This window comes from Hemicordylus capensis, chromosome 2, assembly GCF_027244095.1.
Source record: "Hemicordylus capensis ecotype Gifberg chromosome 2, rHemCap1.1.pri, whole genome shotgun sequence".
NCBI classification, from domain to species: domain Eukaryota; kingdom Metazoa; phylum Chordata; class Lepidosauria; order Squamata; family Cordylidae; genus Hemicordylus; species Hemicordylus capensis.
In genome coordinates, this window is record NC_069658.1 from 89,111,663 (window position 1) to 89,126,116 (window position 14,454).

General features: G+C 43.6%; 1 protein-coding gene across 4 annotated transcripts in view; it reads right to left on the bottom strand.

Annotated features, from left to right (window-relative positions):
• SYK (spleen associated tyrosine kinase) overlaps window positions 1-14,454 on the bottom strand; it is a 159,090-nt gene that overhangs the window by 36,954 nt on the left and 107,682 nt on the right. For all 4 annotated transcript variants that reach the window (XM_053296621.1, XM_053296622.1, XM_053296619.1 and 1 more), the window contains one exon: window positions 12,918-13,056. In XM_053296621.1, coding sequence (XP_053152596.1) covers window positions 12,918-13,056 — 139 coding nt within the window. The remainder of the gene's footprint in view (window positions 1-12,917; window positions 13,057-14,454) is intronic.

Sequence of the window (14,454 nt, forward strand, 5' to 3'; positions counted from 1 at the left end):
AACTAACTTTAACCTTCCCTTTTCCCCCACACAGTACCACCTAGTGGCCCTGGACGATATACAACTATTACCACATCTCCCTTTCTAAGGTGGGATAACATCCCCAAACTACATCCCCCCCACCCATTTAAATAGAACTACAAAATGTTGTAAAGTTCTGTGAGGCCTGGGTAGACTACCTGAAACCTTGGCTTCCTGTCAGGGATTATTCTGCCCTACAGACAATTAGCCACTAAGCCTGAGTATGCTGTGGGCTTCCAGATGTTACACAATCTCTTAAAAAACCTGGAGGTTGTCTCTTCCTGTCTGGATACCTCCTCACAGGGGAAGGGGCTAAAGCATCAGCTATGGGTATGTCCTGGGCACTATGTTCTGCAAGCTCTACTTCAGTGATGTCTTCTGGAGACACTGTCAAATCTCCTGCCAAGACAAGGTGTGCTCATTTGTGATGGATAATACCAGTTGGGACTGCAACCAGATAGGATTGAGGAGTCCTTGCAATTCCCTGTATTGTCCCTTTTCATGGGTGTCCTTCGTCCATACTAAATCTCCCAGGTTCAGTGCTGCTAGGGATTTAGCTTTCTGGTATTTGTCACAGAGTCTCTTTTAAGAAGCGTGGTAACATTAATCTGGTTCTCAGAAAATCAGGCCATGTGGAGTTAGCTGAGATGAAAAAGTGGGGACTGTGGAATGAAGTTTCTGGCCCATTAGAAGCTCCACAGGGCTGAAAGCATCAGCCAAGGGTGTTAGTCAATCAGCTAGCAAGGCAAGGTAGAGGAATCATTTTGTGATTCCTTGATGTCCCTCATGATGTTTGTGTAGAATATCTTGGTCTACCAAAGCAGGAATTATCAATCTGGAGGCTTTCAGTAACAGGCCCTGGTTTACTCAGAGATCTCCAGAGACTGCCCAATATGGATGTAAGGAGGCATCTGATTTAACTTTTTCTGGCCAGCCTTCTTGGGAGTGGATGATGACACAGCGTAAAGTCTCATCTGCCTCTTGCTTGAATTTCAACTCATGTAGACATCTATCTGTTATAGGCAGAGATTATAGAACAGAGGCAACAAACTCATCAACTTGTTCTTGGGAGTGGTCCTCTGGTAGCATCTCAAGAAGTAAAGCCCTGGAGAGGGTTTCAGCTGCAGTTAAGTTCAGAAACTCAAATTCATATAGAAACAGGTACATGGGAGATTGTAAAATGAAATATCATGAGTTGCATGCGGAAGCGTTGGATCCTCGGTGGTAGCTCATCCAGGATTTTGCACCTCAACTATGTAAGAAGGGGTTTATGGTCAGTTTCTATGTGAAATGTTAATCCTAACATTTAGTCATTAAATTGCTCACAAGCTCACGTAATAGCCAGGGCCTCTTTGGCTATTTGAGCATATTGCTGTTTGGTGGGTGTGAGTGATCTTGATGTATAAACTATAGGTTGCCCTGAAGCTGGAGACTGTTCCTGAAGGAGGACTCCCCCTAAGCCATAAGAGATGGCAACAGCTGAGACCTTGACAGCTTTATTCGGATTGTAGAGGACCAGCAGTGATATAGGAAGATGCTGAAAGACATAATCTCATACTGCGGGGGAGGAGGCAATGGTAAACCCCTCCTGTCTTCTACCAAAGAAAACCACAGGGCTCTGTGGGCACCAGGAGTCCAAATTGACTTGATGGCACACTTTACCTTTAGAGGACCAAAAGTGGGGACATGCTGAGGGTATTCTTTATCTCTTCAAAAGCTGTTTTGTGCCTTGTCCCAATACCATGATTTTTTTTAATTAATTTTTTTTAATTTTAAAATAAAGGAAGTTGAATACATCTTGAATTTCCAGAATACAAAGGTTATATAACATTGCTAATTGTCAGCATGAAACATCTACAGTATCTTCGCACATAGCTAAATAACAAAGAAAAAAGCATCATTACACTTCACAAGTACAAATGAGATTAAACATGAACTGCTTCTATAGAAAATTGCCAGGTTAACAGAAGAAAAGTAAAAGTAAGCCCAATGTAATCCCAGTAATCCATAACTGTTTATTAATAGAAAGATAATTTCTAATGTAGATGACCACAGTCTCAGAAAATATTAAAAAGGCCATAAGAACAGCTTCCAAAGGGAGAAACCAAAATAATGAATAATAAGTATACAAAGAATTATAAAAGATTCTTATAATGTATATGAGTAATAAAAATATATAAGAATTATAAAAAATCAGCTAAAAGCAAATCCTGTTACCTGTAATTTTAGCATATGACCAAGGATTAAAATCTCCAAAACTATCTCTACCATAGATAAGAATTCATATTTTCATAATTACTTATTAAAATATATATATCAAAAAATAATAACAAAAACAATTTTTTTAAAGGTATGTTGTAATTGAAGGTTTCTTACCGCTGTCCCCCGTTGCATGTCTAATGTTGCATTGAGACGAGAGGTGGGTTTAATTAGACTGGAAACCTGCTATTGGAGAGCTATTATTTTATTTTGGTTAAAAGTGGTGTTCTCCTGTGCGGGTTTGGCCTCGCTTATAATTGATTGTTTTAACACTGATTGTTAAATTGTTATAATTGATTGTTTTAACACTGATTGACTGATTGTTTTAAGTTTAAATGGAAGTCCCTAAGGAAGGGAAGTCCCTAGTCAATTAACAAATTGGCTCACTATGTGTTCTCCCAGCATGAAATCATTAAGTTGGGTTTTGATTGGGCTAGAAGTGAGATCAAGCAACACATTTTAGATATGAAATTTCAGGAGGAAGCTGTTTGTTTGCCTAAGAACATCTTTATGGGGGATCAATTGTTCAACAGTAAATCAGCAAGGTATTTGAGTATTATTGTTATTCCTAAATTTAGGTGTGCTATGACACTTGCCTGTCTAAATGTGCTTCCATCTGCGGTTATGGAGGGAAGATTTAAAGGTATTTCTGCTTGAGTTTGCCCATGTGGTTCTGATTTGGTGGAGACTAGGGATGTGCACAGAACAGTTTGCCCAGTCGAATGCAAACTGCACTCAAACCCTACCAGGCCAGTTTGGTCTGGCATCCTGGCGAACCCTCTCGAGTTTGGTTCGGCTCAAGGGGGTTCACGAACCTTTAAAGTACTTTTTTTAAAAATTAAATTTTTAAACCTTTTTTATATTTTGCAGACAACAAAATATATTATAAATTACTTGCATAAGAAAATTATAGATTAACGTTTAGTTAACACAGCGGTAAGAACAGAACAGAATCCTTCATTACAGTCATAGATCAGCAAATTTACAAAACAAATAAACCATTACCGAACATCTGAATGAATTTTACATAAAATACAACAAAACCTAGCCATTTTATTAATAATCTCCTCATTAGGGCTAGACAATAAAAATTTTAAATAGAAATCGTCCGAATGGCCAGGGAAATTTTGCAGCAGGGAAAATCTTAGACAGGCCTCCCTATACAAATTACAATAAAGAATAGCATGAGCATTAGTCTCCACTAGGGATGTGCAAACTGGCTCAGTTTCAAGACAGTTCGACGTCGAACTGGTTTGGTTTGATGGTCCGGGGTTGAGCCAAACCACCCCTTGTTTGGCCCGACCCCAGACCAAACACTCCCCGGAGGTTCGGAGGGTTCACGAAACTTTACAGTACTTTTTTTAAAAAAACCTTTTGCAGCTCTCCACGGGGTTCCGAGAGGCGGCAGTGGGGATGGTCCACGGGGGCCTCCCTCCCCCTGCTGGTCTTCTACATGCCCCCCAAGAGAGGTTCAGGGGGTTCACTAAGGTTTAAAGTGCTCTTTAATTTTTTAAAAAACTATTGCAGCCCTCCGTGGGGTTCCTGGAGTTGGTGAGGGGTCGGTGGGGTCCTTCCTCCCCCTGCCGGCCTTCTACATTCCCCCCAAGAGCTAGTTTGGGTGATTTCCGACCTTATCCCGGTGGGGCAGCGTCCATGTTGGAGGCCATGTGCCTGCCTTGTTGGCCTCTGTGTGGCCCAGGCACTCTCCCACCCAAGAGGTTTATGCTGTGATTGGTACTTCAGAGCACTGGTGCCAGTGCTGGAGTGCTTCCACGCAGGTCAATGAGAGAAGGGCTGCATGGCCCCTAGCATGAGAATCCCCCCCCTCCGCACTCCTGCTGTGGCTGGCTGGCAGGCAAATTAATGTGTGCAGAGCCAGAATGTGGATTGAGCCACGTGCATCGAGCAGGTGTTGGGTAGTGCAGGCATCTAGCGGGCTCCAGAAAAGGGAGTCCCCACTGCCCTGGGCAGACTTCCTAGATCGGGGCTCTGGAGTTTCGGAAAAAAATGTTCGTTTTTTTAAAAAGTGCTGTGGTGAAATTAAGAATGTGAAGAAAATCCTAACAGGCTTTTCCCTATTTCCCTCCCTCTCACTTCGAGATGGTAGTAAGGAGAGAAGGACCGCGAGGGGAAGCTTCGCTCGGGATTGAGACCTGTGACAGGATATCTTATCTTTCTTCTTTGGTGTTTCCTTGGTGGTCTTCCTTCCTTGCTATTGAAGCTTTTTCAGAAGCTTGAAAGAGATTGTGGGGGTGTGGGAAGGTGGGAGGGAAGTAGAGGAGAATAATATTTTGGGACTTCATATAACGCGACCGTAGGCAGTAATGACACTTTGACATGCAGAATAATAAATAGCATTGTTGTACATAACTTAATAATGCATATATATATATATAATGATGCATGCATACACACACACACACACCGACTGACAGCACAACAGAGATAATTAGAGGGAACCAAATTTTAGCTGCATGTTTAGGTCTACACCTTCATCACCAACAGATGGATTTTTTCTTTAATTTTAAAAAAGTTATGTGAACACATACAGACAACTCACAAGGTGACAGTTAAGAATGCTGTGCTGCTCTTATATTTCTGTTTATAGTTCTATCCATGGAAAATAGCCACCAGATGGTCCTTGCTTGATGTGTTTACTCGAAAGTAAGTTCCACATGGAGTTCAGTGGGGCTGGTGTGGAGGAGGCTGCTGAGGATTGCAGTCCAAGAAACCCTCCTCCCCTCCACCGCACCTTTCTTTATTGAGTAAAAATGAAGAGCTAGGAATCCATCCAGTCCAACTGTGAGTCTGCAGGGAAAACTTCCAGTCAAGACGATCTCAGTTCCTGCGTTTATTTGGGAAAGGGTAACTGCCTGTCCTTCATTTTTGTAATGACAAAATTGAGCACTGGTGAGGCGAAAGTGTTGCACACTCTGATTAATGAATGAATGAATAATCACTGACACCCTCTTATCAGTTTCCTCCTTGCACATGCTTCATTGAATTATTTTAACAAGCTTTTGAAATTTTCTGCTGGTTCCTCCCCTCCCCTTTTCTTTTCCTCTGTGGAGCTGATGTATCACTTTGGTGTGTTTTAATGAAGGGACTCGGTAGAGTTTACATTCCCCACCCCCACACTTTTTAAACAGGAAAAAAAATCTTGTAGGTGCCTTGGGGCTTTCTAGCAATTATTTTCAAGGAAGGAAGGAAGGAAAATTCCTAACAGTCCTTAAAATCTACTTTTTGCTCCCCTGTTTTCTCTGCCCCAACTCAGTTTGTCAGGTCTTCCCCAGCATCACAGCTGGATAGGGGTGTGCAATTTGGTATTTTTGGTGTTTTGGTTCGGACCTGAACCGAAACACCCCTGTTCTGTTCTGTGCCCGAATTTTGCTCACCTGAATCACCCCTGATTCGGTTCAGATTCGGATTAAATCTGAATCCGAATTGATTTGGGTACGAAAAATGGGTCCTGGGGCCAAAGGAGTGGGGTGGGGTGGTAGTGCCCAATGGGTGGAGGCTACCACCCAAATTTCAGGGGGACTGGGCAAAGGGCTGATTTTTGGTGATTTTTTGAAGTTTTAGTGTCTTTGGGGCAGATAGGGGGCATAACTCAGCCTTGGTTGACTCAGCCTTCCATCCTTCCAAGGTTGGTAAAATGAGTACCCAGAATGTTGGGGGCAATATGCTAAATCATTGTAAACCGCTTAGAGAGCTCCAGCTATAAAGTGGTATATAAATGTAAGTGCTATTGCTATAACGTGGGATCTGGGCCAAAAGAGTGGGGTGGGGTGGTAGTGCCTAATGGGTGGAGGCTACCACCCCAATTGCAGAGTGATTGGGCAGAGGGCTGATTTTTGGTGAATTTCTGAAGTTTATGCATTTTTAAGGTTTCCCCCCATTAGGTAGAATGGGGGGTGTATCGCTTCACGTCGGGGGGAAAGGGGTGGCCTAGAGCGGTGTGGGGTTGGTGGTAGTGCCGGGTAGGCGCAAGGAAGCTACTTGAAGTTTTTCAAAGGATTTGGGCAGAGGGCTGATTTTTGGTTAATTGTTGAAATGTCTTTAAGGTTTAGATTCTATGATAGCAAATTAGAGTGGATTCATGGTGTGTCATTGAAAATCTCATTTCCTTATCCCAAGGAAAGCATCCTCTGCCTTATCTCATATCCTTGGAACTCCCATTCAAAGGAAGCCATGGAAAAGAGGGGCAGTTTCTAGGATGGGAGAGTGAGTGTTTAAGGATGAGATCTTAAGCACACACTTTCGAAATAAGACTCACATTGGTTTCAGTATACTCAAAAGTAAATGAACCCCATGAATCAGCTTCAGTCCGTTGGCTCTGGGCATAACTGCAAGGTTGTGAAGGAGCTTTGGAGAGATAATCATACTGCTGTCTGTGATTACCGAGGAGTCATTTTATATCTCATCTAAACCACTCACGTTTAAACAAAGGAAACAGCAGCATAAAATTCACCAAAGAAGAAACTCAGATTTGAGGGAGCAGTACTCGAAGATTATCTTCTGAGATGGGCGCAGTCGCATGAGGAATAAAATAAAGGTGTCATTACTGTATGCAGTCATGTTATATGAAGTCCCAAAATATTATTTTCCTCTACCTACCTATCTCCCATCTCCCCACACCCCCACAATATCTTTCAAGCTTCTGAAAAAGCTTCAATAGCAAGGAACGAAGACCACCAAGGAAACACCAAAGAAGAAAGATAAGATCTCCCATCACAGTTCTCAATCCCAAGTGAAGCTTCCCCTCGCAGTCCTTCTCTCCATATTACCATCTCAAAGTGAGAGGGAAGGAAATCAGGAAAAGCTGATTGGAGTGTGCCAGTCCACATATTCGTTGGATATAACATGACCTCCCTGTGGGCTATCAGGGACCAGGACAGACATGGCTTTGTTTTTCTCCGAAGGGAGGCTGCGTATTCTGGATTAGCTTGAGTTATGTCCGGGGTAAAAAAAATCATCTATTTCCTGCAGCTTTTGAAAAACACTCCAGGGCTTCTGCTTTCTCTGAAGGTGATGGAGGTGCTGATGGCTGTGTGAAGTAGGCGCTGATGGTTATGCGAATGGTTCATCTAATCCCTTGAATTAAAATGCCTCAAATCTGTCGCTCTTCAGATACCCCGTGGCATAGAGCCATGTGTGGAAAAACCTCCTGGTCTTTCTGTCCTGTACTTTAGGAGAGTCTTCTTAGAAAGTGAGCAGCTCCTGCCTTAACAAATTTGATTGCCTGTTGTGGAGGAAGTGGTGGAGGAAGGGAGGCAGAGGCCCTTTATCTGTGGGCTAGGAAGGAGAAACAACCCTTCTGAGATTGTAAAGCAGCAACTAAATGGAGATTTAGAATAGCACACCTCTCCTCATTTCTTCTACCAGTTAACTGACCAAGGGGAGCATGTGAGTAAGAGGATTACTCTCATCCTTTTTTTACCTCCCTCCCTTCCTGATGCATATATTGTTTATGGGGAGGCTTCACCACCACAAGCATAATATACATCCATCTAGTACCATTTATCTTTTTTGTTAACAGCACCTTAAGCATATATTTAACAGCAAGACCAATATACAAATGGTCACATTTCTACATAGAATTATATGCACACAAATCATAGTGCAACTTAGGGAGGGAGGATTAAACAAATAATTCTGAGCAAGACCAAATTATCAAATCTGGCTCTTCTGCATCCATCTTGAAAAGCATAGAGGCAATGCTATTTAGTTGTATATGTTTTCTTGATTTAATAATAGGCAGAAAGAAGAAAGAAATCCTTACATGGAGACTTTAAATTTCCATTCTTTTGCAGTAAAGATCTATATAATTAATTCTCTTAGCCAGCATGCGAGTCCTGAATTTGGCGGTGGAACTCTTCTGCGACCAAAGGGAGAGAGTTGCGGGCAAGGAAAAAATGGCAGCGGGTGGTAGCAGCTGGCCGCAAAATGGCCTGAGGAGGCCGGCTCGGCTGGCTGTCGGGAGGCAGCGGGACGGCTTGGCTAGGTCAGGCCATCCCAGGTAAGGACAAGGAGGTGGCGGTGGTGGCCTAGCCTGGCCTGGCCTCCGAGAGTGTGAGCGGGAGGCAGCGGCAGCAGGATGGCCAGAGTAGGCACCAGTGACAGGGGTGAGTGGGAAACAGGAGGCAGTGAGAAGCCCCGGCTCCCATTGGAGGCCGGGGTGGGAGTGAAACGGGCAGCGGGACTTCACCGCCCAGGAGGAGGTTCCCTGTTTGCCACCCACTGAGGTAAGAGGCACAGTGCGGGTGGGGGGAGGAGAGGAACGGAAGGGGAGGGAGGACAAAAGAGAGGGGAGCAGTAGGGAGGGGGAGGGGGCAGGAGGAGGGAGGGCAAGAGAGTGTGGGGTGGGAGGGGGCAAGAGAGAGGGGAACAGGAAGGAGGGGGAGAGGGGTGGGAGGGCAGGGCAGGGCAGGGGGCAGAGAGAGGGAAGAATGAGGGAGGGGAGGGGGCAGGAGGAAGGGGGGAGGGGAGGGAGGGCAAGAGAGTGTGGGGCAGGAGGGAAGGGGTGGGAGGGCAAGAGAGTGGGGCAGGAGGGAGGGCAAGAGAGAGTGGGGCAGGAGGAAGGGCAAGAAAGTGTGGGGTAGGAGGGGGGAGGGGGCAGGGAGGGCAAGAGAGAGAGGGGCAGGAGGGAGCAGCCGGCCACAAAGAGTGCACAGTTGCTCTGTGTGGGTAGGCTAGTATTCTTGTAAAGGCTGTCCAGTGCTGTTGGATTAATATTTCATTTCATTTCTTTAAAAGTACTTTGAACAACAGAGCTTTTCTAGAATGGTAAACTTTTAAGAATGATTCATTTACAAATGGGCCCACCTTCACAAGAAAAATGTAACCATTGAATCCTTTAATTACTTAAGACTGGTGGTTAGATATGTGCAACAAAAGGGGAGAATTCTAGTAAATAGACCACAGTATGCTTTCAGTTGTACTTCTCTGTTCCAGTGGAATTGTTGCTTTCTACATCAAACTATCAAGAACGCTGTAAAGCTACCACTGCTACTAGGAATCATTTACATAGCACTTTTCATTTGCAAAGAACATTGTTATTTTTATTGTTTGAGATTTCATGGCAAGCCAGTAAGGCATCACAACTAAGTGCAGTAACAACAGAGCAAAACAGGGGGCTAATTACTGCATTAAAAAGAAGTGGAAATGGCAGATGTATGATAAACTTGTGAATCTTTTTTTGTGTGTGCACTTTTAACATGTGTGAGAAATCTTGCACTGAAAAGAAAAATTGAAAAGAAAAATTCTCAGGTTGCAAAAAGTGTGCAGAGATTATGTAATTCATCGTGAGTAAGATACACAAGTTCCATGTTGCGTGTTTTTCATTGGGCATTACTGGAGGGGGGAAATGGCTGCACCCTGTATCTTCAGCTTAGAGTTACAGGCTGTGGCTATTTTTGATCAGTAGTTGTGCAGGGAAAAGGTTTAAAGTTATGATATTTCTCTCTTCCCCAGTGCATTGTGAGGCAATTGCCAAGGGAAAAGGCAGCATTTTAAAGTGCCTCTGCCCAGAAGGCCGCAGATCTCCAGTTCAAAGACAGAAAGGAAGCCCACTGTTCTGAGTCAGATAAGATCCCACTCCCCAGCTAATGCAGTCCAATACAATACTTTTGCTATCCAGTAAAATTTGTATTGTGTCAGCATGCTACACCAAAATCGTGAAAACAAAATGCTTGAATTTTGCATGCATCTGCTATTACTGCCTCTTTATAATGTGAGGGTTTGCTCAAAATTGTAGGGCTGCGCATCATATAAGGCTGATAATCAGAACTGACACAATACAAATTTTACTGGATAATTTTTCGTCAGTTATGATATGATTAAAGGTTTGTCTGATAAAATGATACAATTTGATATAGTATTGTATTGGACTGCATTAGCTGGGGAGTGGGATCTTATCTGACTCAGAACAGTGGGCTTCCTTTCTGTCTTTGAACTGGAGATCTGCGGCCTTCTGGGCAGAGGCACTTTAAAATGCTGCCTTTTCCCTTGGCAATTGCCTCACAATGCACTGGGGAAGGGAGAAATATCATAACTTTAAACCTTTTCCCTGCACAACTACTGATTAAAAATAGCCACAGCCTGTAACTCTAAGCTGAAGATACAGGGTGCAGCCATTTCCCCCCTCCAGTAATGCCCAATGGAAAACACGCAACATTACGATGTTGCTTCATTCCCCACTGCATTGTGGGGTGATTGCTGGGAGGGAAAGGCAACAACTACTTCTTCTCTGATTCAATTCCCCTACACACACACACCCCGATACACTGATCAGATGTATTGGTTCAACAGGATGCTTTGCACTCCTGTGCTACAGATGAGCACATACTGATTCGGCATCTCCTTTGGGAAGCACTGAACCTGTTCAGGCACCCACAACTGGTCCAGCAGGATGGGGAGCAGTTCCCTTAAGAATCAAGTAAGCAGGTCCTTATCTGCTTCACTGCTTTTCCAGATGCAGTGCTCACTCAAGCAAAGGCCACAGTGACTGCGGCTCTGTTCCCTGTATCCTGTACGCGTGGCTAGTGATGAGCCCGGACTGTTCCGGAGGCCATTCTACAGGCCTCCGGACCAGTCCGGACATGGGAAGTTCGGGTGATTGGGCTGGGGGGTTCCTTTAAAAACGGGGGGAGGGTTTACTTACCCCTCCCGCCGCTTTCCCCCTCCGGCGCCCGTAGTTCTTTTAATAATTGGGGCAGCAGGATACCTCCCTTATGTTTTGCTGCTGCTGTTGCTGGCTACGAAGCAAAAGGCTTCAATAAGCCTGTAGCGCACGCACGTTGTGAGCGCTTCACATCTCCTCCGACGTGCGTGCGTGCTACAGGCTTATTGAAGCCTTTGGCATCGTAGCCGGCAGCAGCAGCAGCAAAACATAAGAAGGGGCGGCAGGGAGGTATCCTGCCGCCCCAATTATTAAAAGAACTACGGGTGCCGGAGGGGGAAAGCGGCAGGAGGGGTAAGTAAACCCTTCCCCCGCTCTTAAAGGAACCCCCCCCAGCCCAGTGCCGGGCCGCAGTTACGCGGTTCCATGCACACCCCTATGCGTGGCATGCGCAAGCTGTAGGTAACAGTGCCGCAGTTGCTGTGGCCTTTGCTAGAGCGAGCGCCATGCCTGGAAAAGCAGCAACAAAGCAGGCCTGCTTACTTGCTTCTTAAGAGAACTACTCCCCACTCTGCCCACGTTTGTACACATCTGTCCGTGCACATCCCTACCTGTACATCAACACAATGCAAATCACCTTTTCAAAATGGAACTGATTAGGGATGTGTAGAATGTTCTGACTCAAAACGGGCCATAATGAGTGTTCTGAGCTGGAAACACAATGCCCTTCCAAGTTTTGATCTCGAAATGGAATGACCCCCATTCTGAGTTGGAACATTCTGAGCGTTCCGAGTACCATTTTGGCAGGCTGTTTTCCCCTTGCTTTCTGTTTTTGGCACTGGCTTCCAACTGGATTGCAATCTTCTTGCTTCTTGGTTGGCTTGTTATCATACAGATCAACTTGATTTGTATGATAACAAGCCAACAAAGAAGCAAAATCACAAGCCGATTGGAAGCCAGTGTCAAAAACAGGAATCAGGCGGGAAACAGTCCACCAAAATGGCACTTGGAATGCTCAGAGCACTCAAAACATTCCAAGCTCATTCTGTTGGAACTACCGGCTCACCTGGTTCTTCTGATGGAATGTTCCGGGGATTTGCATTCCATTCCAAGCTTGGATGGAACAAAAATCCTGTTCTGTGTATCTGTGTATAACTGATACCAATTATTTGCCCAATGCACAGTCCTACAAGCTTAAAGACCTAGTTTGTCAATTTCCCACCTGCTCAGGCATTTACATGTTGAGATTCCCAGAACACTTGCTGGGGTCCTTAATTGAAAAGACCTTTTTTTAGAAATTGGACCAATAAAGGAGTGCATGGGGAAATACTTGAACCACTTAGATTCATCACTGGTAACATAGTTCTGCTTAGTATGGTTTAAAAGAAGCATTTCTGAAGATGTTTGTTCTTTTGTGCTATATATTTACACAAAACTTCCAAACCTAGAGAAACATTCAACAACAAACATTTCCTAAATTTGTAGTTCCTTATGGCACATTGTATTTATCAGCCAGCAATCTAGACAGTAAAGGAACAAAAAACTGCCCAGAATCCAAAATGAAATCTCTTTGTATTCAGTGCCTCTGAATCTTTATACTTCCTTTTAATGGGCATAACAAAAATACCAGAGTATCTCACAGCTTTCATATCCCTTTCTCATTCACACAAGAAATTGCCATTCTATTTTAGGATTCTTGCCATTTACTCAGTTTCAAAAATAACCCAACTTAGCCCATTTTTTCCTAAAAACTGACAGCATTCAACAAGTTTATATTATCTCTTTAAAGCAAAAGTATTTCCTCCCATAGTGCTTAATAGCAAAATATGTTTTGCACAGTCCTTTACATGTCCAAGTCCTATTAAGTAAAACTGAACTTATTTCCAGGTAAGTGTATATAGGATTGCAACAAGTGTTTGCTAAATTCAACAAACTTACAATGAAACACAACTGGTACTATCTATGGTGTCAATATGCAAACTTAGATAAATAGCTGAGTGAATGAAATTTGACAGACCTGGCAGAGAGTATCAAATTTCTTTCCATCTGGAATTGAGAGTTTCCCCCTCTTGTCTTTATCAATGCGATAATGTGCTACTTTTCCTTCATTGAGTAGACAGAGAGCATAGGATCCATTGTTGTCTCTTTCCCTAATTCTGTGAAGGCAAATAAAAATAAACATAAATTGCAGGTATAGTTATTCTTATGGAGACAAATATGGGGATAATAACATTACACTATACGTGAATGCTCAGCTCTTATAATCTGCTTGTCTTCTTTTCAGTTACCCACAACCAATGACAGCATCCTGCCCACCTGAGACCTAGCAAGCCCCCTTCACAAAGACAGAAGTGATGTGAGTCAATCAACTTACGCTCCTGTTGTGACTGGGCACACCCCATCGGCCCTTAGATTTTCTTCCAGGCCCCTTTGTCATCACAGGGGCCTGGAAGAAGGTTTATGGGTGATTGGGACCTGTGCTGTCAAAGGCCTTGGCAATCTCTCATTTTTGTTCCCAGCTTCTAGGGGGAAGGAGTAGGGAGAAGGCACTGGACTGCCAAAGACCTCTGTATTGTCTCCTCTTCAGTTTCATGCTACCTCCTCTTTGCTCCCAGACTCTGTAGGAAAGGAGAGCAGCCATTCTCCCATCAGACATGGACAGTAAGCCATGTCTTATCAGTAAGCTATGGGGGAGCACCAGCATGCCATGGCCATAGGGCTGAAGGCTTAGTTTTGTCTTGTGGTTCAGTGCAATCTGGCTCCAGACCCCTGCCCTTAATCTGTCTAATGGCTATTGGAGATCATTGGGGTCCACTTATCTCCTCAAAATAATAATAATAAAGATGATCCTAAAGTGTGACTTTATTGTTTATGGAAAGAGTCATGTCCTTATTTTCAAGATTGTTTGTCCACAATTGTCTTTCTTTCAAAGAGCAATTTGGTTCTGAAATTAGGGACAAACACTTTTGTATATTACTGACTTGTGTCTCTTTTACTCTGCAACATGAAAAAGGAGAGAGGTAGATGGCACAACTTTATTTTAAAACTAACAATTAATGTGATCATGTTCAGTCTTTTCCAAGCTTCATGGGTGAACAGTATTTTCCAATTCCTGAATTACTAAATCACTGTACACTTCATGATCTATGTCAGCTATCTATAAATAGGTTAGGTAGCTGTTAACAAAAATAGAGGCAGAAGCATTATATATGTTGACAGCACATGATATAGTCAGACAAAATAAGAGAAAAATATTCTTCAGAATGCAGGATGTATATGGAAACTGGGAAGAGGGGGAACTGGTTAATTTGCAAGGGATTTCATGGCTTTTTGGTACCTATCCAAGAGCAATGAAGTGACAAATAACACAATTCAGAACAGTAACATTTGTTCTGTAAAATCCAAAACCTTATGATCCCTTATGTTCTTAAGGGATCATGATGACTTCCTTGGAGGGAATATGTATATGAAGGTGGGCAAAGGATCATGGTCTATGGTCCACTGTGACCAAGGATGCTCTTGTGATGGCAGACCTGGTCAAAGAAGTCCAGGAA